Source organism: Canis lupus, chromosome 5 (genome assembly GCF_011100685.1).
Source record: "Canis lupus familiaris isolate Mischka breed German Shepherd chromosome 5, alternate assembly UU_Cfam_GSD_1.0, whole genome shotgun sequence".
Lineage (NCBI taxonomy): Eukaryota > Metazoa > Chordata > Mammalia > Carnivora > Canidae > Canis > Canis lupus.
Genome location: NC_049226.1, coordinates 73,953,250 through 73,978,835, shown reverse-complemented (window position 1 = coordinate 73,978,835; position 25,586 = coordinate 73,953,250). Strand labels below are relative to the sequence as shown.

General features: G+C 44.4%; 1 protein-coding gene across 1 annotated transcript in view; it reads left to right on the top strand.

Moving 5' to 3' along the window:
- The window catches only part of VAT1L (vesicle amine transport 1 like), a 147,156-nt gene that overhangs the window by 64,831 nt on the left and 56,739 nt on the right, over positions 1–25,586 (top strand). Inside the window, exons 5-7 of the mRNA XM_038538248.1 lie at positions 7,352–7,455; positions 9,986–10,041; positions 13,360–13,554. Of these exons, the coding sequence (XP_038394176.1) occupies positions 7,352–7,455; positions 9,986–10,041; positions 13,360–13,554 (355 nt within the window). The remainder of the gene's footprint in view (positions 1–7,351; positions 7,456–9,985; positions 10,042–13,359; positions 13,555–25,586) is intronic.

The window sequence follows — 25,586 nt, the reverse complement described above, 5'->3', positions numbered from 1 at the left end:
TACCAACGGGATGAATTGTAGCATTGTCTGTAATGGTGAGATTTCAGAACGAGCCTCCATTATCAACGGGAGGGAAACAGTTCAGTGCATTATGCTACACCCACACGCTTGAGTATTATGCAGCCCTTAAAAAAAAAAGATAATTATGAAGATTCTGTGACAAAATGAAAAAATACCCACGGTAGCATATTGAGTGGGGAAAAAAGCAGAATGCCAAATTCCAGCTACAGTGTGATCACAGCTTTGTATAAATTCTTGGCTCATGAAGACAAAAAAAAAAAAAAAAAAAAAAAAAAAAGAAAAGAAAAAAGAAAGGAAAGTGGGAAAAAAAAAAACATCCAACCACTAATATGCAAGAGGAGCAGAATGTAGAGTGATTTCTCTTTGGTTTTTGACTGCGGATATTGTTTGTTATAGTGTTCTGTGGTGATAGGCTAGGGAAAAAATAACAATATAAGATTTCTTGAGACGGAAAGTATTTTGTAAGCCAGTCAACTGGTAATCTTCTTTTGAACACGTTCTCAGCCTTCAGCCAGACATGGAGTGGCAGGGGGAGATTATTTGTAATATAGACCTAACCTTTATGTCACTAGCCTCTTCTCTGTTTGACTATGCTCAAAACCGAGTAGAAGAATTAGAAGCTTTGAGTCATGTGCATCTGGCTGTAAGGACTTCAAAAGTAAAGAAAGATAGAGAGAGAGCAACAAGGTGGGCAGCCCCCGACAGGGAGCCTGATGGATGGGACACATTTCAGCAGGTAGAGGGAGGTGGAGAATGAATCCCAGCAAGGCGAGTGGGCACAGGCAAGGCAGATCATAGCACCAGGCTCTGCTGGCCTCCTCTCCCTCTGCTGACCCATACGACTGGACCATGGTGCATGCTTCTCAGTCCTGCAAGGGGAAAGTTCCTCATTTTACAGATAAAGAAACTGAGATGGTGGAAATCAAGGGGAATCTAATCACCTGGAGAGAACAGAGACCATGATCAGGAATGGATTCCTAGAGATGGTATTGCTAAGTAATTGTACACATTCACTAGGAAGCCTACTCTGTGCCAGGCACTGTGCTCAGCACCCTTTGGAAAGCCTCTTGTGCACTGGGTACTGTGCACAGCCCTCCGGGAGAAGGCTGCTATGTGTGTGTGGAATTGCACTTGGCCTTCTGTGCACCAGACACTGTGCTGGACCCTCTGGGAGAAGCCTGCTGTGCACCAGGCAGTGTGCCGGGCACCCTGAAATGGCCTCATCCCTCCATCATGAGCTTGGAGGTGATGGTTAAAGCTATGGCACAGATGAATTCTCAGAGAAAAAGGAATTCAGAAAGAGAAGCACTGAGTGGAGAGCCAGAGAATCAGCTGGAGATGAAAGTTAAAGGGGGATTAATTTCCTGGCAAAGTCAAGGGCTTCTCTCCCAGTAATAGCCCTATTGGACCTAGCACTGCTCAGGAGAAATTCTTCACTCACCCGTGTGGGTGGGAAGCAAAGTGATGGCATTCACAATAAAGGGGCAATAGTTTTTTAGGGATCCAGGAGGGAGGGGCAGGGTTTGGAAAACCTTGGATCAGCATTTCCAAAATGTCTTGCTGCTGAATTTGGCTCAGAGAATCTCTGAACCGAGGCTCTTTGTGTTTGCTTTTTTGAATCTGCAGAGATTTGTGGCAGCAGGAGAAAGCCCTCATCCTGTCTGCTTTTGTGTGATTATGATTATGCACACACAGGCGAGGCCGACACCCCCAGGGATTGGGGAGGTGCCAAGAAATGAGGATAGCCTCTGAGCTTCCGAGGAGTCACCTAGCTCTGCTTGTGATTTTCATGATTATTCCATTAAAAAGAGCTGCTAAGGTGCTTTTCAGTGTGAGCTTGAGTAAAGGAGGCCCTGTTCCAAGGCTACTTCTTGTGGGGCCTGGAGCATTGGAAATAGATGCAACTGAGTCCCATTCCGTCCGATTCATTGGTTGGACTTATAATTGATTGATTGAATGCATGATGGAGCATTTTTTCAATTTTGAAACCCACCTGAAGGAACATATCTAGCCTTAAAAGGAGCAACATCTGCTTGAAGATTTGATAGAAACAACCAAAGCATCCTCACCTTCGGGGTCTGGGAAATGACATCTCCCTCTGCTCACTATCCATCTTACTCTCACCTACCACCCCCACCCCACCACTGACCTTCAAAAGGACACAGTGACAGCAAGGGGCATGAATTTGTGGCTTATATGACCCTTGTGCCTGTGCAAACCCTATCTTACCTGATTCAGCTATCACAATGCCAAGAGAGGCTGAGAGAGAGGTACACAGAGGATCTATGGTGTCTCCCTCCAGCAAGAAGCTCAAGAAGGCAGCTCCCAGCTTTTCTCAGCCCCTGCTGGTAGCCTGCGTGCCTAGTGGTGGCGGCAGTGGTCACCAGGGCTGGCCACAGCTCACTGTATGAAACCCTGCCTTGCTTCAGGGGCCCTCACATGGTTTCTAGATGTGATGGGTCAAACCAGAGTCCCCTCATTCCCTGTAGTGGGTCCTAGGGTATGTTGCCTGACTCCATGGAGTCTCAGCTTCCTTATGCACAAGTGGGGTAATGATGGCCTCTGAGTCAAAGGGTTGGCATGAGGCATTCTCAATGAGATGGGATTTAGGAAGTGCTCAGCACTGTGCCTGGCACATAGCAAGTGCTTTTGAATGTGGGACATGCTCTCTTAGGAGGATCAAGGGTATCAAGCCTCTGCTCTAATGGTTTCTGGACTGGTGGCTACACCCACCTTGAAGGTTGCTTGGGTTAATGGTTTGGTTGTTGAGGTTTTGCAGTCTTTCCTTTATACTCCTTTCCCAAACTAAAAGAATTCTCTTTAAGTTGGCCCACTCTGAAAAAAATAATTAAAAAGCTACCAATGGACACAGAAGTTACCGTAAGCCAGGCCGTATGTCTCATGTGCATCAACTCATCCAAGCTTCCCAGAGAAGCATGGGGCAGGTGTTATAACCATCATTTCCTTCAACAGTTGGGGACACTGAGAGGCAAACTAAATGATTAATATGGAGATTAAATTCATATTCCTAAGCCCAGTGCTATGCTGCCCCCATGCCAACCCCATGCCTGCCCTCTACCTCTATGTTGGTTGTCAGTTGTGGCAGACACTCTTGGGTCCTTCTGGAAGGAGACAGCGTGCAGACAGGGTCTCTCATTACCATGTTGGTGTCCCAAAGCCTCTTCCTTTGGCCTGTTCAGCACTGATTGCCCTGGGTCAACCTGTCACAGTGCTTTCTGTAAAATGCCTTTCCTTCATCACCTGGCTAATTCCTGCTCATCCATCAGCACTCAACAGGATACTCCTCCACTGCCCCAAGTGGCTCTGCTGAAGCTGTGGTGACTGGCTGGGCCATTTGTTTAGTCTGCTTCCCTAATATCCATAAGCTCCCAGATGGCAGGGAGGAATTGAGCTCCTATCTATGTCCCCCCAGCTCAGCATATACCCTGTCCAGCATAGTATCAGCACTGAGTGGTTGTCCAGTGGCTGGAAATGCAGAACGAATGTATAGCAACCCTGACCTTGGGCCTCTTCTATAATCTAGGATGGGGAAAAAAAAAAAGCAGTTTGAAAATAGAAACCTCCTGGCCTATCTGTTTGGAATAACATGGTCTAACTCTGGATATATCTATATTTATTTTTGAAGACAACATTTAAACCAGAATTCTACAAAGAATAAATTAAATTGACTGCTTCCCGGAGCTGCTTGCTAAAACGATGCTTCCATAGTTAGACTGATTTGAACATTAATTAAATCTCAAATTCAGAATGGTGAAAAGGCCATTGCTCTGGAGTGAAACTGGACCAAGGTTTGAATTCCAGTTGTACCTGTTACATAAGCTTGGGAAAGGCACTGCATCTGAGAACCTCCATTTCTTCCTCAAAAAAATGGGAGTTAAAATGCCTGTCTCAGACTTGTCATGAAAATTAATTCTGAAATGCCCAGGATATAGCAGAGCTCAGAAAATGTGAGTTTCCTTTGAAGGAAGTACATATATAGAAATGTGGGATACCAGTCTTAAAATGTTTTCTTCATTGTTCTGCATTCATTCACTCCTCCATTTATTTAATCATCCATTCATATAATCAATATATGTTGAGATCTAATGCCTCATCCATCAGAATGAGAAGGACCAACGATACAACAACAGGCAGCACAAACATGGTCCCTGTCTCATGGGGCTTAGGTTTTGGTGGAAGAGACAAAGAAATAGAATAATTACAGCTTATGACAAACTGAAAAGTGTCTTTATTATAGATACTGAAGCAGAGATAACGGGGGGCTGCCACTTCAGGTGGGGTGGTTAGTTACATCATCTCCAGGGAGGTCACATGTGGGTAAGACCTAAAAGATGAGAAGGAGCCAACTCCAAGTAGAACTGGGGAAAGGCTGTTCTGGCAGAGATTATAGCATATGCAAAGGACCTGAGGTAAGGAAGTTTTAGGAATAGCTCCAAGGTCAGAATGCCTTGAGCAGTTAGTGGCAAGTGAGGATGAGGAAGTGGGCTGTAGCTTATAGGTCACCCCTTGCCAATGGATTGCCCTGCATTTCTGCAGAACCAGAGTATAGAGTAACAGGCCTAGATGGGGCAGCTAATTAATACGAGCAGGTGTGACTGGCAGTTTGTGGGAGAAAATGTGCACTCACAAGCAGAATACAGACGTGAGGAGCATCAGGCAAGAAGTGAGCATTTGGGGGGCAGGTCCTTTAGGGATACCCAAAAGGTGTGCACAGCCCAGCATTTGGGAGGCTGCTCCTGAGCCCAGGTGGGCATCTTGCAGTAAAGGAAACACGTCCTGCAGAAAAGCAGTTTACAGGGAAGACTTGGTGGCCCAGGATGGCTAGTAGTAGAAATGGAGAGGGTCCTACTTCTATAGGAGTGAACACACTTGGCAGAAAAAAAAAAAAACTTGGGAGAAGTGAGGAAGGCAGGAGCATAGCTACCCAGCCCATGATGCAAGGTACAGACCTGAGCAGTCGGTGTGAGGCACCAACCTAGAGCCCACCAATGGAGTCTGTGTGTTCCAACTCCCACCTGCCTCTCAGGCCTCGCCTCTTTACGTTTCCTTTGCTCCAGCCAAACTGGCTGCTTCCCAGTCTTCGTCCTACCACAGGGCCTTTGCATGTGCTGTTACCTCACCTGGAACATTATTCCTGCTGCTCTTTACCTAGATAACTCCTCCACTTCGCATTTCCCCAGGGATGCCTTCTCTGGCAGACTTGATTGGGCAAACTCTAGATTGACATGATCTCAGAGCACCTGTGTGGCACTAGACACCATGCATTTTAATTTAATTTTTATTCGTGTAATCGTGGGTTTAACATCTACCTAATAAAAGTTCTAAAAGCGGAGAAATCAAAGCTGTTTGGGCTCACCACTGTGTCTCCAGTGCCAAGTGCAGTGCCAAATATTTAATCGACAAATTAATTGTTAATATAAGAAATAATGCCAGTTTGGCTCCTGAGTAGCTGGCTTAGACCAGTGGTTCTCAGAGTGTAGAGCCAGAATCAGCAGCATCAGTATCTCCTGGGAACCTGTTAGAAATGCACATCTTCGGGGCCCACCTCAAACCAAGTGAATCAGAAGCTAGGAGAAGAGGGGGAGGGAGGGCAAACTGCAATCTCTTTTAATGAGCCCCCCCGGAGATTCTGATGTTCATGAAGGGTTTAGATCCACTGGCCTAACTCCCTGGTTCTGAATTTATAGGTGGAACTTGAATAGATACACCTTTACAGATAAGGATCCTATTAGGCAAAAGCAAAGCTGATAATTTTTTGATGAGTCTTTGTAATGCCTGGATTTTGGACTTGACTCGAGAGTTTTTGAAGGTCATGACTCAGCTTTCGAAAGTCATGACTCAGCTGTCTTGGGTCATGGGGCAGTTGACTTAGTGTCTGATCTCTAAAAATGCACATGCAGAATTTCCTACTTCTGAAAACAGGATCTAGCTGTCCACATGAGCTGCAATGGCCGAACTTGGTTTGAGGATGAGGTTGGAGGTAGAAATGTTGAGCAGTGTGCTAAGAAAGATGATCCTGCAAACTCACAAATCCGGGGAAATGCTATTCTTGTCTTAGCAGAACAAGGCCTAACCACAACTGGGAGCCCTGGGAGCATGAATAATAGCTCCCCTACAATCCCCAGAACCTTCCTGTTTACAGCTCCCTTCTGCATAATATCTTTTAACAGTGGAAGCCCAGTGTATGTTTGTTAAATGCATGAGTAAGTTGAATCAATGAATCTATAAATAAATTAATGGAAGAAGGGATCAAAAAATATTTTGTCTACTTAATACAATACAAATGTGGTTATACTCTGGAACCTTCTATTGTTATAAGACGATCCTATGTATTTTTAAAGATTTCTTTATTTTAGGGGAGGATGGGCAGAGGGAGAGGGAGAGATAGAATCCACAAGCACACTCCCTACTGAGTGCAGAACGCAACATGGGGCCCGATCCCCGGACCCTGAGATCATGACTTAAACCAAAACCAAAAGTCAGCTGCTTAACCAATTAAGCCACTCCTGTGCTCCAAGGTCCTATCTATTTAACCCTCTTCCTCAAAGATTCCATTTTAGATTGAACCTAGAGATTGAATGAATACAAGTTTGTGAGTTACATTAATGTGCCTTTATGGCACTGAGGATGGAGAGAGAGAGTGAGGAAAGCTAGTCCCTGCTAGACTGGAAGCCGCAAGCAGACAGGAGCATGTTAAGTTTTGCCCACCCCCGCTCTGTCTCCAGCACCTTGGACAGAGTCTAGCCCATAACCTAAGCTCCACAGATCAGACTTGTTGAGTGACTCACTTACGGAGTGACTGTTGTATGGCTGGCAATGGGCCACACATTTCATCTGTCACCTTCTTCATCCTCAGCACAAGAAGACATGCTCACTCCACTTTACAAAGGAGAAAGCTAAGGCTCAGAGAAGCAGTGTGAGGTGGCTAGATACAAATTCAAATTTTTAAAAAAGATTTATTTATTTGAGAGAGAGAGAGAGAGAGCCAGCACACATGTGCACAAGCAGGGGGAGTAGCAGAGCGGAAGGGAGAAGCAGAGGGAGAGAGAGAAGCAGGCTCACCGCCAAGCAAGGAGCCTGATGCGGGGCTCCATCCCAGGACCCTGGAATCATGACCTGAGCTGAAGGCAGATGCCTAACCGAACCGACTAAGCCACCCAGGCACTCCTTTGCTGTCCTATTTATGGCTACTCCCAGAGCCCTTGCTCTTCCTGATTCTGGGAGTAAACAGCATGACACAGGAAGGGAGAGTAATCAAGTTTGGTCCCTAACAGGTAACAGTATCTTACTTTGTCTTCACACCATTTAGAATCTCGGCTGAAGGAGTGGACATTGTTTTGGATTGCCTCTGTGGGGATAACACTGGAAAAGGTCTCAGCCTTCTCAAACCACTGGGAACCTACATTTTATATGGTAAGTGTTAAAGAGAAGTGGGGATGGTCTGCAACAGGGAGCACTGTCCATATGCTCACAAAAGCTCTGATGAATGAAATGTGTTGATATGTTGGGGTAATGAGATTGAAAGGGCTTAATTTTTTTAAAGATTTATTTGAGAGAGAGGGGGGCAGAGGGAGAGAACCTTCAAGTAGACTCCTCGCTGAGCACAGAGCCCAGCATGAGGCTTGATCTCACAACCCATGAGATCATGACCTGAGCCAAAATCAGGAGTCAGACACTCAACCAACTGAGCCACCCAGGAGCCCTGGGAGGGCTTAATTTTTTAGTGTTTTCCATAATACTGCTATTGCCATTAGTTATTTTCAATTATAAAAGTAACATATGGGGATCCCTGGGTGGCGCAGCGGTTTGGCGCCTGCCTTTGGCCCAGGGCGCGATCCTGGAGACCCGGGATCGAATCCCACGTCGGGCTTCCGGTGCATGGAGCCTGCTTCTCCCTCGGCCTGTGTCTCTGCCTCTCTCTCTCTCTCTGTGACTATCATAAATAAAAAGAAAACAAAAACATTAAGGTTTAAAAAAAAATAAATAAAAGTAACATATGTGTCTACTGCCCTATTACCCCTGTGAATACTTCTCATTCCAAAAGGGGTAAAGACCAAGCCAGTGCAGTCATTGATTTGGCCCACAGAAGGTGGCACAGGTGGGAAATATTAATGGCTTCAAAGGAAATTTTAAAAATGGAGGAATGAAGGACCCACAATAGGATGGGAAGGGTGGCTAGGATATGCAGGTTTTAGGGCCATTCTTCCCTAGTGGAGATGATGTTGCAAAATACAACTCTCAAATTTGAAACTACCCCTGTATGTCCCAAATCACAAAGAGGCTCTGGGTGGTTAAAGCACACCAGTATGCTCCCGGTATGCTCTTTTGCAGCCCCCGGTATGCTCTTAAGTCTGAGGGATTTATCAAAGATATCTGGGAGATTTTCTCAAGCAGAAGACTTCAGAGCCGCCTCCTCATCTTCTTCCTCTCTTCTGTAATATGCTTGTAAACTAATTTAAACATTAGTCTCTCTACAAAGTCAAAAAAGCCTATCTGAAGCCAGATATCATATTACAAAGCCAAATGATACTGGGGTTAGCCAACATTTGAGATTTTTGGCAGTTCTGTTCCATAGATCCCATAGAAGATTGAGACTTAGCTCTGTATAACTCAGAAAAAAAAATTTCATTTCCCTGCTATTCCCTGAGAAACTTATAAAAGAGATATTTGAAAGATATAAATATTCAAGCATCTTTTTGTCATTGTTATTATGACAGAAAGAGAGGGAATAAGCCTCCCGTTGCTGGAGTGTTCTGGTATCTTCAATAGTATCTGAAAGTCCTTACAAGTGGGTTCATAATTCTTTAACTATTACTGTTGATAACAGAAGCTGTGTCAGTGCACAATGGGGGATATTGGATAGAACTAACCTGGGAGTCAAATGTTCGATGGCCAATTTATTCTTTCTTACTTATTCACCAGTTCTGTTTTTGCCCCACTTCCATGATGCATTTGGCAGAGTACAATTTTATCACCTTGCAAGTATCTAACTGATTACACTGATTACTAAGGAACCAAAGCCTGGTACCATGATGCTTGGTGGTAGTCACCCCATAAAAGCAGGCCAGCGATTAACTAACTAGTCTACCCAGGCCAAACAATGAAGTTTAAAATGTACATTGTTTTTTCATTAAGTAATGGTTCTCTAAGGGCTTATTCCCAATCTCTGGGGACAAGGCAGGAAAGTCACCGAAAAGGCACCGATATGGCATCTGATTTGTTAAGAGCTCTGTCATCCCCTCCACATTCCTAAGAACCACACAAGGGAGTCTTTTCTCTCTGAAAGAGAATCTTGGGAAATCTTCCTAACACCATTTCCCATCTTCTTTCTGAATGTTATTTGTTTCCATTAGCAAAGCTCGGTTTCTCACACTATTTGTCTCAAGTGGTTTTGACCTCTCTGCTCAGATATCTTTGGAGTTAGTATGTTCATCATATCACTTCCCTGGCTCCTGAACCTATTTTCACCCACACCTGCTCTCCTGTACGCCATTTTTTCATTCATCTAAATTCTAGTGCAGTCGCATCTCTCCCTGCCACTTAAGTGTCCAGCCCATATCAGAGCCCCAAGCTCCTTACTTGTTAAGAAATCAAATTCAAACCATGAATTAGGCTCACATAGAATTTCACTTCCCAATCTTGAAGAACAGAACCAATATTTTAAGCAATTCATCATTGTATTAGAATGTAAATCACATTTTTGCTACATGCCCAATTTTCCAAAATAATGACGTGGTCACCTTGAGAAATACTACTTTCTCTTTGATCCAGGGAAACTTGGCTAAAATTAAGTCAACTTGATGTCATCACTCCCTCCATTTCCCTCATTTTTCCAAGGCTGAGTTGGGCAGTTTTGGACCAAACAACTGCCATTCTTCCATGTATAGCAAGAGATGTTGGTTTTCATTAGCAATAGCTTGATTTGGGAATCCTCCATTTACAGGTTCATCCAACATGGTGACTGGAGAGACCAAGAGCTTCTTTAGCTTTGCAAAATCAGTAAGTATCCATACGTGTCAAATGTACTGTGGTAATGCAGTGACTTGCATGTTGTGAGCTCTTCCAACTAAAGACATTGACTAAGCACCTAAATCTTGTTTGTTCTTCATCTGCATCATTCATTTTCAATAAAGCCTGTGTATTCCTGCCTTGCACACTACACACGGGCAAGACTGTGTATATACTTCGGCTGCTTTGTCTAAATGAAGTGGAGAGGTGGGAACGTTTGAGAAAATCACAAAAGCATTTTGATTTCAGCCAAGATTGTTTAAGTTCTTGTGTTTTTCATCATTGCTTAAAAATAAACTTACATTAGTGCATTTTATTTGCTTCATGGAGAAACCAACTGTGAGTGTGGCCTCTTTTGACCAGGTCCTCTGGGGGTACTTAAGATTTCTCCGTATCTCCATTCTACTGAGCTGGAGATACAAATGGGATCCCACAATTTTAGTGAGTCCCCAGGGTGATTTTAGACATAGGCAAATTTGTGAACCACTAGCTTAAATAATCATGCTCTGAATGCAGTGTTTACTTTGCGATTGAGAAACCACATCCCTGGGTATTCGCTATTCCTACCTAGAACAACACTTGCTAGAATTAAGCTCATTTGGGCTAGAACTTCAGTTTTTAGCCATGCCCCCTCAATAGAGAATTGCTACTTCTTATGAGAGAGTTTGCTCTTGTATCCTATCCTCTCAACTGCCTTAGCAGCCAGTGCAGCACTCATTGGTTCATTTGCTTTACAAGCATCTTCTGAGCACCTGCCATGTGTGCAAGACACCAGGGGATTGCAGTGAATGAGATGGGCACATTTTAGCCCCTTGTGACTCTTACATTCTAATGAGGGAGACAAACTGAAATAAGAAAGACATATTAATAAGATGATTATTCTAAGTGGTCATAAGAACTCTGAAAAGGATTAAAAAGAAGATGCAGGATGGGGTGGAGGCATTTTGCATAGGTGGCCAGGGAAAGCCATAGAAATCATTCTACGTGTGGCACTATGGGGCATTCATATGCCCCCTAAGTGCCAGCATTGGCTGGCTTTACCCTTAAACATTCCCTGATTCTCGAATTATTAGTACTGCCTGCCCTGTTACAGTAGAATTAAGGGCCTGTTTTTGCCCTTAAACTTCAGAGTTTAGGTCAAGATCATTGCAACAAAAGAATCTGTAAGGGAGCAAGAATGGCATGTAATGAAGGATGCTGTCTGGAGCAAGTCCCCTGAAGATAGGCTTTGTGCCACTCACAGCTGTTTTGTTGCTGTGGCTGTAATTAACGTGATGCTGACAGCCTGCTGTGGGTAACCAGATTGATCCCAAATTACATGCAATTGTAAGAAGTGTTTTCCCTTTCTCCCCTCAACGCACAATCACAACACACAGTGTTAATGAAATAATTGCAGTGTGCCCAGGTTCAATGACAGCACTCATAGAAACATGGCCAGGATGGAGGTTGAGATTCTCCTGCCTGAAACAGGGGTGCCGATTACAAGAATGCTATATAGTTGGAGGTCAAGAACAAAGACTATTTCCTTTCAGAGACCTGGTCCAATGTTAGTTGGTCATTTAGAAGCAAAATGAAGATAGGGCATGCTAAGGAGTGGAATGATGACATTGTTCTAGAAGGTTCTAGAAAGGAATTTTCTTCTACCTATTGAAGAAAGGCTTAGAAATTAAAGCCATACTTAGAACTATACAAGAATTTCTCAGATATCCTAATTATGTTCCACCTTAAAGCTCTTGCAGAGCTTGTACTCACTCTTTATCAAATATGCTATTTGCTTTTAGACTATAGCAATGGTTAACAGTGGTTAGCACTTAGAGAGCAATCTGACTCCAATTTCAGAGCTCCTACTCACTAAGTCAAAGATAAGGGAAATATTTTATATTTATAGAAAACCTACTCTGGGTCAGACACTGTTCCAAGAGCTTTCTGTATATTAACACATTTAATCCTCATGATGACCCCATGAGGTGCAGTAGGGAAACACAGCCTAGAGAGGTTAAGTGACTCGCTTAAAATTGCACAGCTACTAAGTGGCAGAACTGGGATTTAAAACCAGACACTTGGCTCTAGAACTCACTTAACCACAACTATGCAGGAATTGCAGATTTAGCAAGCATCCGTTTCACAAACATTTACTGAGACACCGCAGATGCACCATGAAACGAGTCATTAATCATTTCTCTACTTGGTTTTTATGGGAAGCCAGTCCATGGCCAAATACATGTGTCTCTTGGAGCTGGCCTCCGGGCCCTCAGGGAATGTGCATTAGTAAAAAATTTTGTGCATGAATCTTATCCTTGCTTTTGACTTGTTTTTCTCACACTGATTTTCCTGACCATATGATTTTCCCACTTAAAAAAAAAATCAAAATCTTTTGTGAGCTCCCACAATTCAGGAAAGAGACACGGTGTAAATAAACACACCAATAATATAAACATTACCAATGTTCCTAAGTGCCCATCACATTTCCCTTCTAGAGCCCTCTAGAAATTGGAACTTGGGGTTTCTAAATTCTGGTCCTGTGTACTATAGGATGTTTACCAGCATCCCCTGGCTTCTACCCAATAGATGGAGTAGATTCCTCTGCCTTCCAGTCACCACAACAAAAACGTCCTCAAATGTTATCACCTGTCCCATGGGAAGTAAAACTTACCTCAGATAAGAACCTCTGGCTTAGTCCCAATGCTATGGCTTCGCCGCCACATCATGCTGTTCCTTCTGCCTATATTATGTTCCCTCGCTCTTTTCCTCGTGGATTCCCACCCACTTCTCCAGCTGTGCCATCATCCCCCCTAGGAAAGCTGCTCTTGTGGCTAAATCATCATCCCACTGAGTCCCCACCACACTTGGTGGACTTCTCTGCCACCCTGCTCCTGCCCCCACCAGGTCACTGCCATCACCATTCATACGCTAAATTCTCCCAGAAACCTGAGGAAATACCCAGCCACTATCCGTAGCCAAGGGATATGAAACACACAGAAGAAGAGAGAGCACAAGTGAGAGCCAGGATTTGGCTCCAGAGCTAACAGTCCCAGCCCCACGCCTCAATGGTCCCATGACATGTGTCCTAGTAGCTGTTTTCAGGAAGTCTGTTTCTCACTTCCACCTAGAGCTCGTGCTTTGCTCATGAGCATCACCAGGCACTTATAGCTCTGCCAGCTAAATAGCTGCTTTAAAAAAATACCCCAACAAGGACCACCCCTGGGCCAGCTGGAACCCACCCCACTATAGCAGCCCCCTCCTCTGCCTGCAGTGCTGTGGACAGGGCTGGCTTGGGCTCCCTCTAACTGACACCTGCTCTCCCTCCAGTGGTGGCAGGTCGAGAAGGTGAACCCCATCAAGCTCTATGAAGAGAACAAAGTCATCGCAGGATTTTCCCTCCTAAATCTGCTCTTCAAACAGGGCCGTGCAGGCCTCATTCGAGGAGTGGTGGACAAACTCATTGGGCTCTACAACCAGAAGAAGATCAAGCCTGTGGTAGACTCCCTTTGGGCCCTAGAGGAGGTAAGAATGATGTCACCACCCCCAGCAAATAATCTCTTTTTACTCCAAGAAGATCTGGGCAGCCAGATACAGTCTTTTATTCGAATATTATTCTCCGGGCTGGTTCATTTTAAATGAGAGTCCTAAAAGTTGTTGTCCTCTAGAATCGTGCTTTGGATATGAGAAATATTCTCAGTTCCATAGTGATTTTCAAACTTTGTGCCTCAAACTACCACTTGTACTATGACCCCTTCTCAGGCCACCAGGTTTTCATGGGTGTGGACGATCCACCTGGGTTCTTAGAGGGCATGAATATTACTGCAGCATCATTTATGATATCACCTTGTGGGCATATGACATTAAGGTGGGGTCAGACAATGACTCAGAGCTGATATATTTTGTGTGCTAAACCTCAATGCTTGGAGACCCCTGGAGACGAGATGCTATTAGCTGTCACAATGGGCATTGTAATTATTAATGAATTGTTGGATCTAGTATTCATCTGAGTGTATTAATTGATCTACCAAAAGTTCTAGCATTTGAAAGTGTTCCTTTGACCATGAAAAAATCAAGAATCCCTAATGAATCTTTAAGGATATTGAAGCATGAACTGTCTGCATTGGTGCAGGTAGGATGTGTTAGGAGGAGGCAGGGTCTAGAAAATCTTCCAGGACCAGGGAAGTTCTGGGCATATGGGTGGCCAGTCTTGGTGGCTACCTGCTAGGAGAAAATAAAGAGGTACAGCCTAGGTTTCAAGAGACATTTCAGTGGGAAATCTTCCTAAGTCAGACCTTTGGCTTCTGGGAGCCATGAAGCCCCTGAGAAATATCTTAAAAAATATGGGAATGTGTTTTGTGTTTGTTTCGTCTTTGCATTTTGCATGGGTGAGTGCCTTACAATACAAGAAATTTTTTGTACTTTTGGGAGTCACACACATCCCTGAAAAAGCTAACAAACATAATGTGCTGTGGAATGGATAGTACGTGTTGTCCTGGCAATAAAGCTGGTGCTATTTGCCTAATGAACTAGGTTAGCTGAGATCAAATGGCTCCCCTAAGCACAGAAATCGCCCTACAAAAAGCTTTGTGGGGGTCCGCATGTAATCAAGTAGAACTGGTCTTAGATGCACGGACCAGGGGTGCGCCTATATATGCCTCTCTGATACTGCAGTATCCTGGATGGTCTTTAAAAAAAACCAACCAATAAAACCCTTGTGTCTTCTAATAAAAGAAATACATGCTTATTGTAGGAAAGTCCTAAATTAAGAACAGAAGCATAAGGAGAAAATAAACTGCAAGTCTACATTCCAGAGATAACATAGCTGACATTTTGGTTTGCGTCCTTCCAGTCTTTTTTCTTTTGCAGATGTTCACTGTGATTCGGCTTCTTGTTAAACCCAATAATCGTGCATTCCTTTGCTTTGTAATTTCCAAGATGGTTAGCCTACTGTTATGCTTTCCTCAAAAATGTTTTTAATTTACCGAGTCAGACATCTGTTCCATATTCACTGTGGTATCTCAGTGGCATCGAGGAGGGCTGGACTACATGGTTACTGGTTCTCAGTGGTCAGAGAGGAGAGAAAACTGGAGGTAGTCAAGACCAGGGCTAAGAGATGAACTTGACTATGGGACAAAGAAGGGGGCTTATACTTAAACTCAATGTTCCGAAGGACCCAACAAATCTGGAAGCATTTAAGTAAGAGATGAAATCCAGAAGGGGTCCAATTGGCCTGGTGAGTCCTTATTCTAGTATTTGAAATCATTCCTTGGTCACAATGGTATTCCTTGGTCACAAATATGTATTGAATAATTACTGTATACCCAGCACTGTGCACATGCTGGAGACATAGTGGTGACCAGACAGCCAAGATACCTGGGTTTCATGGAGCTTACATTTAGAGGGATGGGGGAAGCCCAGAAAATACTGGGAAGGAGACAAAAATAAGCAAGGTATTTGTCAATTTTCCGAAGTTCCTGAAAAAATTTAAATTAGGGTATATGTTGGCAAGTAAGTGGAACAGGGAGATGGTCTCCCTAGACCATTGATTTTCAACCTCTTTTTCCTTATTATCTGCCCTCTCAGGAGACTTTTTAGACTTCCTTTCCTGCTGAAGCCCCTCTATGATATTCTAATACCATGGGTATACCATCCATCCCTCTGTATCAATTTAGCTACCTACCTATCATCTAGCTAGCTGCCCTGCTGTTTATGTCCTGCATGTATATCTGTGCTTTACAGATTAGAAGAGTAAGATTTTTTTCATCTTCCAAGAATCAATTTCCATCCCTTTGAGGGGTCGTATTATACTCACTGGAAATACATGCTGTTGAGTGACTTCAGACAAAAAATGTTAGGTATCATTTGTGCTGGGACATGAAAGAGGCAGAAAGCTACAAAAAAAGTGCCCCTGCAAGGCAGAGGCCCACAAAAGTAAAAGGACAAGGATTAGAGGGATGGATTATGTGGCCCCTTTCAACAGGTTGGTGTGAGCAAATGTGAAAATGGTATTTATCCAAAGGACACAAATATAGTGATTCGAAAGGGCACATGCACCCCAATGTTTATAGGAGCAATGTCTATAATAGCCAAACTATGGGAAGAGCCCAGATGTCCATCAACAGATGAATGGATAAAGACATGGTGGGGGGGCGGTATATAAACACACACACACACACACACACACACACACACACACACACTGGAATATTACTCAGCCATCAAAAAGAATGAAATCTTGCTCTTTGCAATGACATGGATGGAACTAGATGGTGTTACATTAAGTGAAATAAGTCAGAAAAAAGACAAATGTATGATTTGACTCGTATGTGGAGTTTAAGAAACAAAACATGAACATAAGGGAAGGGAAGGAAATATAAAATAAGAGGAAATCGGAGAGGAAGATAAGCCATAAGAGACTCTTAACTCTAAAGAACAAACCGAGGACTGCTGGAGGGGAGGTTGGTAGGGGAATGGGTAACTGGGGGATGGGCATTAAGGAGGGGTCTTGATGTAATGAGTACTGGGTGTTGTATGAAACTAATGAATTACGGAATTCTACCCCTGAAACTAGTAATACAGTATATGTTCATTAAATTGAATTTAAATTAAAAAAAATTTGTTTAAAGGAGTGCCTGCCTAGGTGAGCAGGGGCTGGATAGAAATCTGGATTTTAGTCTAAGTCCCATGGGAGGCTGCTAACAGGTCATGATCAAAAGCTGCCACATTTGGGACCCCCAAGGGTATTATCCACCAAGGAAGAAGCAAAAATTTTAAGGCTGCATCCCAGGCTCCAGCTGTAGAAGTCTGATATCCAGGAAAGCTCTCAACCTGATCAAGGAATGAGGGGGTCACCAACGTAAACCCGGCTTTTATTAGGGAAGATCTGCTCATGTAAGGCAGGGGGACTGTGGAACTCCTGTGCAGGTGGGAGTTAACAGGGTGGGCTAAGCCGAGGATGCAGAGCAAAGGCTCTCAGGATGCGCACTGACCAGAGATGGGTAGCTCAGGCTGGCAGTTGGCAATGGACTGAGTAATGGGTCCTATCCAGGCAAGTCCAGGAACTTTATTCCAAATGCTTCCCAAATATACCCACCTGCTCTCCTTTCTACTCATGGCACTGTGGCCTGAGCTGGCCTCCCTCCTGCAGTGAGCTCCTGACTGGCTCCTCGCTTCCATCTTGCCCCTCTACAGCGCATTCTCCACCCAGCAGCCCAAGTGGACTTCTCACTACCTAACCCAGACACGTCCACCCTGCTTAAACTCCCGCCATGACTTCCCACTGCACCTGAGATACAGTCTGAATTCTTTCCTGGACTGTACAACTCCTGCCCCACTTACCATCTTTACACTGTCCACCTCACCTCCTCCCTCTGAGTTTCAGTGGCTCGCGTGTCCCTGGTCCTGAAACTACCCAAACCTGTGTGAATAGGGGTATTTTGGACACTCCTTCTCCAGATTTTCACAGAGCTGCTTCCTTCTACCAATTCGTCTATCAACTTCAATGAGACCTATAGAAAGAGGCCTTCCCAAAGCCCCTCCTCAAAGTGGCTTCCTGCACAACCACCCACCCAGGTATTCTCCCCCTTTTTACCCTGTTCCACAATCTACATTGTATTTACCATTAGTTGAAATTATCTAGTTGGTCTGTTGGCTTGTGGAGACTCTAGTCTCCCTCCACTAGGAAATAAACCTCAGATGAGGAAAGACCCCGACTGTGCCATTCCAACATCCCAGTGCCTGGCATGGAGTCAGTGCTCAATAAACATGCATTATATGAGTGAATTGATGAATCCAGCAATACACAGAAATAGGACTACCTGGGTATTGTCTCCGTTCAACAATAAATGTCTGTTGAATGACATACAAAAACAAGGTATTATTTAAGATGACTTGGGCCCAATTGACATTTTGGCCAAATCATCCTTTGCTGGGGGTAGGGGTTGCCCTATGCATTGTAGGATGTTTAGCAGCATCTAAAGCATCAAGTGGTTTCTGCCCACTTGATGCCAGCAGCACCCCTCCCTGCCAGCATTTTTTATTTGACAATAAAAAATACCACTAGACATTGTCAAATGTCCCCCAGATGGGATAGGAAGAAGGGCAAAGCATCCATTAGTTGAGAAACACTGCTTTAAAAGAAGCCATATTGGTTAAGATAGTGACTAGGATAACAAAGGAATTACAATTTCCTGTAGCAGGCTAGTCATCCACAGAGGATGTTGCCTGTTTGCCAACAAAAACATCTACAGTCACTCATCAGTAACACCCACCGACTTTCTGGGGGTTCTTTTCTACAATATTTACAGACATCTGTTTAGAGCTGCAGTTGGGACAGACTCGGTTATTTATCAAGCCCACGCGGCTCTTCTGGGCTTGAGGAGAATAGAGCCTGCTTATTACTTGCGAACCTCAGAAGGATGACTGTAATGATTTTTCCCCTCCCCTTTGGTAAACGATTTCACAAAATTGCTTTTCAGGCCAGCTCTGTAACTTCATCAATGGAATATAAAGCCCATAGGGATTAAAAGAAAATTTTCTTGGGCTCTCTGAGCCCTCAGACTAGAAGATTTAATAATTTCAGAAACAATTTAGTGTTTCTTTTTTAGCCATCTGTCTTTGACTTTATTGTAAATTTAATACTTGAGGCAGAGATACACTCCGGCTTCAGGTTTGCCTCTAGATATTAAATGTGTAGCTATACATTAAGTCAGAGAAAAGCTCATCTTTCCCAACAATTCAGACGTGGAAATGAAAAATACTTGTATTTGTCAACCAGCAGGGTGACTTTATTGAGACCTACTGTGTGCTAGTACTATTTTAGGATTCCCTGATCCTTAGGTTTGTGACTTAGTTTCTGAGACAACACTGAGGTGTCAGTCGTGGGGTTAAAAACTGTTAAGTAAGAATGAATGCTCAGAAGTGGCTCCAAAAATGAGATGGGGCTTAGTTGAGATCAGAAGGATACAAATTCCTTGGATGATGTTGGGTTAAAAAAACAAGGCTTTCAGGGGCACCTGGGTGGCTCAGGTCATGATCCCAGGGTCCTGGGACTGAGTCCCAAGTCAGCCTCCCTGCTCAGCGGAGAGTCTTCTTCTCCCTCTACCTCCCCCTTCTTGTACTCCTGCTCTCTCTCTCAGACAATAAATAAAATCTTAAAAAAAAAAAAGACAAAAACAAGGCATTCTAAGCAGGAGGGACAGTGAAAAATCTCCAAAGCAAGAGTAGGGGGTAGGTGGGGTGAGAGGTCTGAGTGAAACACAGCAGAAGTGGTTGCCTAAGGAGGAGAGGAAGGTAGGTTTGGTCATGGAGTCACATCCTGGAGGCCTTCACTGCCAAGCAGAGAAGTAGGACTGATGTTCTAGGTGAGGTGATCGCTCTTGGAGAGCATGGTCTGAGGAGCATGGTACCATCTGATCCTTTCAATTCCTAGAAGCCCATCCTGGTCCCAAGTGGGACACTAGTATGATACACCTGGAATATGTAGGTGTGGCCTCTAATTAAAAATGCCTTTCCCATCTGCCATTTTGTAGCACAGGGTCTACTCTCTTATGAGCCAAATTGCATACCCTTACACATTCATATGTGGAAGCCCTAATTTCAGTACTTCAGAATGGAATTATATTTAGAGATAGGGCCTTTAAAGAATTAATTAAGTTAAAATGAGGCCTTGGGGTGGGCCCTAATCCAGTCTGACTGGTACCCTTCTAAGAGCAGAAGATTAGGACATATGGAGAGACCATGTCAAGACATGATGAGAAGATGGCCATCTGCAGGGGCAGGAGAGAGGCCCCAGAGTATAACCACCCCTGTCGGCACCTTCATCGGGGACTCCCAGCCTCCAGAATTGTGAGAAAATAAGTCTCTGTTTAAGCCGCCAGTCTATGTTATTTTATTATGGCAGCCCCAGGAAAATGATACAGGGTTGCATGGAGATCTTGGCAGTTTCAAAATCTTCTATTAAAGGCACTGTCTGTAGCATTTTACAATATTATTTACATAGTCGTCTGTGTTTGCACTCTGCAGTTTGATACCACTAGCCACATGTGGCTATTTAAATGTAAGTTAATTAAGTCAAATTAGATTCCGTTCCTTAGGGGTACTAGGTGCATTTCAAGTGGTCAATAGCCACACATGGCTGGTGGTTACCGTATTAGACCATGCAGAGATAGAAGAACGTGCCTGTCATTACAGAAATCCTGCTGGAGCTGATCTTTGAGATGATGTCATCCTTCTGTTTGAAAGTAGGAAAAAATTTTCCTCCCTAGCAATCTGGCATGATTACCTTTTAGCAAATTATATTAATTATGCCCTTCCTTGTGTATCTCTCTTTGCTATCCAAATGTAGTCATTTATTTAAGTGCCCCTAAGCCCTCATTATATTTTCCCTGCATTTTCCCCTTCTTGTTAATAGTCATGGTTTAATAACATGTGTGTCTTTCATCCTATGCCATCACAAAGCTATCACAAAACCTATACAGAGATATAGGTCTGCCTAAAAGAATTAATGAAGGAAAAAAAAATACAATGCTGAGCTTGATAGGGACACTTATCTGTCCTGGAGCAGGAGGGTAACTTGGTAAGAGACAGTTTAATGTTGAAACCAGCAACCAAAGGTGGAATGACCCAAGAGACCAGATCGGGTGGGAGTGTGATTGTCAGTGTAAAAGAATGGCAGGCTTCGACTCCAACACCAGACTGGGAAGTTCACAGAAGATGAAGCCAGGCATCGGAAACAGTTGTCTAAACTCAAGCTAAGGAGGCAAAGATTCAAGGAGAAACCATGAAAAATTCCACTTAATTATGGCAGCTGGCAGCTGGCTGCATGGACTGTCTTTAAAGATTTAGAAGCTCCTTTCGAGACACACTTGGGGGTAGGGAGGGTATTTTAAAGACATCATCCCAAAGCAGGCAATGTGTGCTGTATCATGGGTGCATTGGTTTGGAGGATGGATTGGGGGCAGCTGGTCTGGCCCGGAAGTCACTGCAGATTTTGAAATACAGGTAGGTGAGCCCCAGGCAAAAGTGAGGGCAGCGGAATGGGAGAGAATAAGTGAGTCGGGGTCACTGGAAGGGATGGAAATTGAAAATAAAAGAGAAAAGAGAAGCAAGAGTCAGAGATGACCAAGGGTCTTATTACCTAGGAGACGAGGAGTGGGGTGCTGGAAAACACCATTTTTACTCAGCAGTGGTAAATACTACCATGAAAAAAATCTGATGAACTTAGTTATGAGTTTGGTTGAAGGGGATGAGAGAACATGCAGGTGGAGATGTCCACAATTCAAACCCCCAATCACATGGAGATGCAAGAGGAGGGTCCTGACTGGTGCTGTGACTACTGCTGCGGCTACTGCTGCCATTTCCAGAGGATTCACTGTGTGCTGGACTTTGTTAAGTGTTCTGCATGTATTAAATCATTTGGACTGCCCCAAGCCCTGAGACCCAGCTGCTATTATCCCCATCCTCCAGGTTACAAATGTGAGGCTTTTGGGAAGCTATACTTGTCCAAATCTCCTGCTTATGTTGAATTTAATGAAAATTTGAAGCCCAGTGAAGTCTGATGCAGAGAAGTTATTGAAAAAATGGCAATGATTAAACTCACTGAACAAAAGAATAAGCAAAATAATCACATTAGCAAACACTTGGCATCGCCTGTCTACATGTGCCAAGCACTTTCCATTAATTAACTCATTTCATCCCCACAATAACCTCGAGGGGTGGGTAGTGTTATTATCACTGTGGCACGAGTAAGGAAATGGGATTAGTGATGAAGTAAGGTGCCCCAGGTCACACGGCTGGTATGTGTCCACGATGGCAATCACACCAAGACAGATCAGTTCTCGAGTCCGTGTCACTTCTTTGCTGCAGAGGGAAGAGGGCTAAGGCCTGAGACCCAGAATCCCCCAGCCTTCACGCCAGCAGGCAAAAGATGAGGTGTCCATAGACGGCGGTGGCATGGGGACCACCACGGTCTGACAGGTCATTAGTGTCGGCTGCTGCTGACAAGTCAGGAAGCACATAGAGGAAAAGCCTTTGGATTTGACTCTGGGTCATGCTGACCTTTCAGAAAGCCCTCTCTGTAGGATGATGAGAGCAGAAGTCTGGATGCAGAGGGTCAGGAAGGGAACGTGTGGGTAAGACAGGCTGACAGCCAGCATAAGCCTCCCATTCCACATTGAGTGGAACAAAAGCTCTGAGAATAGCCAGGAGGAACAGGCTCCAGGGTAGGGCTGTTTAGAAAGTAGACTAGTGGTTGCCTAGGGCTGGAGGATTTGGGGGGGAAATGAAAAGGTACCTCTAAGTGGTATGGTGCTTCTGTTTGGAGGATGAAAATGTTCGAAAATTACTGGTGGTAGTGGTTGCACAACTCTATGAGTATATTAAAGACCATTGCATTATATGCATAATACATTATATGCATTATCATGCATCATGCAGTATGGTTTGCAAATGATATCTCAGTAAGGCTGTTATATTGTGGGGGGTTGCATAGAATTGGGAATGGGAGAGATGGGAGGAGGTACAGCTTGGGGAGTCCAGATCCCTGGCCCCTATCCTTAGAGAATCCTATCTGCATGACCTTGTGAAACCATCCATGTATCTTGGTCCCTTCCTCTAGTTTCCAGATAAGGAAACCGAGTCTCCAGAAGCGACTGCTATGTCTGCTTTGTGTCCCTAAACTTCATTCTTCCTTTGCCTCATGTTCCCCTTCCTCTCAAGTAGAATCTTAGATTTTTCAATTCAATCAGTCCTGCCCCACACATGCGCACACACACAATCTCAATTTCCATTTCCACGCACAGTCTCCCTGCATGCCCCAGTCACAGGTATTTTCTGCAGCTCAAACATCCCAGGACCATCCTGCCCACAAGCCCTCCCATGCACCTGCCCTCAACCCTGCTCAGAGCTACCCAACACATCAGCAAATTGAGACACAGCTCCGGCTAGTCACAGCTCCGGCAGAATAACAGCCACACAAGACGTCCACTTCCTTTTTTTTTTTAAGATTTTATTTATTTATTCTTGAGAGACACAGAATGAGAGAGAGAGAGAGGCAGAGACACAGGCAGAGGAAGAAGCAGGCTACATGCAGGGAGCCTGACGCGGGACTCGATCCTGGATCTCCAGGATCCGGCCCTGGGCTGAAGGTGGCGCTAAACCACTGGCTAAGCCACCCGGGCTGCCCAGATGTCCACTTCCTAATCCCCAAAGTCTTTGAAGATGTTACCTTATGTGGCAAAAGAGACCTGGTAAATGTGTTTAAGGATTTTGAGGGAAGGAGATTACTATAGATTATTTGTGTGGTGATCATAATCACAGGAGTCCTTGTAAAAGGGAGACAAGAGAGCCGGAGTCAGAAAAGGTGATGTGACAAAGGAAGCTGAGGGAAAGACATGACATGATGTGGTGCTACGAGCCAAGGCATGCAGGCACCTCCAGAAACCAGACACGGCAAGGAGGTTGATTCTCCTCCAGAAGGAACCAGTCCTGAAGACACCCAGATTATTTTATTTATTTTATTTTATTTTATTTTATTTTATTTTATTTTATTTTATTTTATTATTTTTTTGAAATATAAAATTGTTCTTCTCTGGCTTCTTTATTTTTTAATTTTTTTTAATTTATTTTTTATTGGTGTTCCATTTGCCAACATATAGAATAACACCCAGTGCTCATCCCGTCAAGTGCCCCCCTCAGTGCCCGTCACCCATTCACCCCCACCCCCTGCCCTCCTCCCCTTCCACCACCCCTAGTTCGTTTCCCAGAGTTAGGAGTCTTCTATGTTCTGTCTCCCTTTCTGATATTTCCCACACATTTCTTCTCCCTTCCCTTATATTCCCTTTCACTATTATTTATATTCCCCAAATGAATGAGAACATATAATGTTTGTCCTTCTCCGACTGACTTACTTCACTCAGCATAATACCCTCCAGTTCCATCCACATCGAAGCAAATGGTGCGTATTTGTCGTTTCTAATGGCTGAGGAATATTCCATTGTATACATAAACCACATCTTCTTTATCCATCATCTTTCGATGGACACCGAGGCTCCTTCCACAGTTTGGCTATTGTGAACATTGCTACTATAAACATTGGGGTGCAGGTGTTCCGGCATTTCATTGCATCTGTATCTTTGGGGTGAATCCCCAGCAGTGCAATTGCTGGGTCGTAGGGCAGGTCTATTTTTAACTCTTTGAGGAACCTTCACACACACAGTTTTCCAGAGTGGCTGCACTAGTTCACATTCCCACCCACAGTGCAAGAGGATTCCCCTTTCTCCACATCCTCTCCAACATTTGTGGTTTCCTGCCTTGTTAATTTTCCCCATTCTCACTGGACTCCCAGATTTTAATGCAGAGACCCATTTCGGGCTTCTGACCTACAGAACTGTAAGAGAATAAATTTGTATTGTTAAGCTACTGAGTTTGGGGTGGGGGTGGGGGTTGTGACAGCAGCAATTGGGAATTTTTTTTTTTTTAAGATTTTATTTACTTATTCATAGAGACACAGAGAGAGAATGAGAGGCAGAGACACAGGCAGAGGGAGAAGCAGGCTCCATGCAGAGAGCCTGACGTGGGACTCGATCCATTGTCTCCAGGATCACACCCCGGGCTGCAGGCGGCACTAAACCGCTGCGCCACCGGGGCTGCCCCAGCAATTGGGAATTAAGACAACATCTATTCAGCAAACACAGAGGCCGGGCTTTGAAAACACACTTATAAGTGGGAAGCGGTGGGTCCACACTCAGGTAGCAGCCAGGTAGCAGAAGTGAACAGCCAGACGGTTACCTAAGCAGGACATAAAACCCAAGGGAGAGAGCTGGAGGGGTGACCAAGACATGTGCTATAGCCCAGGCCCAGGCCTGGACGTTGAGAGAGAGGAGGTGGCTGGCACATCCAAGCACAGGGAGAAGGTGCATCTGGCTGAGCATGAAGTGATGGGGATGCCAAGAGGCAGACCTTGAGAGGAGGATGGGGAAACGGAGCACGTGCAAGCTCCCACCCCCACCCAGTGTGCCATCCTCACTCCTGCCAACTGGACTGTGTGGTTCTTCAAGAACCTGGGTCTCTATTGCCCCCTTGCCTGTCTTCATGCTTTTCTGTTATTTCTGCTTATCATGCCCTTCCCTCATCCTTAGCCTATGACGTCCCTGCTCCCCTTTCAAGATTCAGGGATGGTGTTGGCTCTTCTGCAAAAGCATCCTCAACATCCCATGGTCTTGCCATGATGCCCAAATCCAAGAGAGGAACCTCTGATTTTGGGTTCCCTGGGCTTGCCTCCTTCATCAACATGTTAATGGACAGCTACCTATGAAAAAATAGGGAAAAGGGGAAAAAAAAGATACATGGAGAAAATGGTATATTCTACCAGTTTCTAATTGGAGGAATTAAATGACCTAATACCTGACAAATATTAAGTGCTCACTAGCTATTACTCTTGCAGTGTGACGTAAATGTATCCCCCACAGAGCTGAGATCTTTGGGGCCAGAGACTCTCAGGCAAAATATCAAGCAAGGAGAACACAGGGTGCGCCATGCTGAAGATTTCTAGGGCC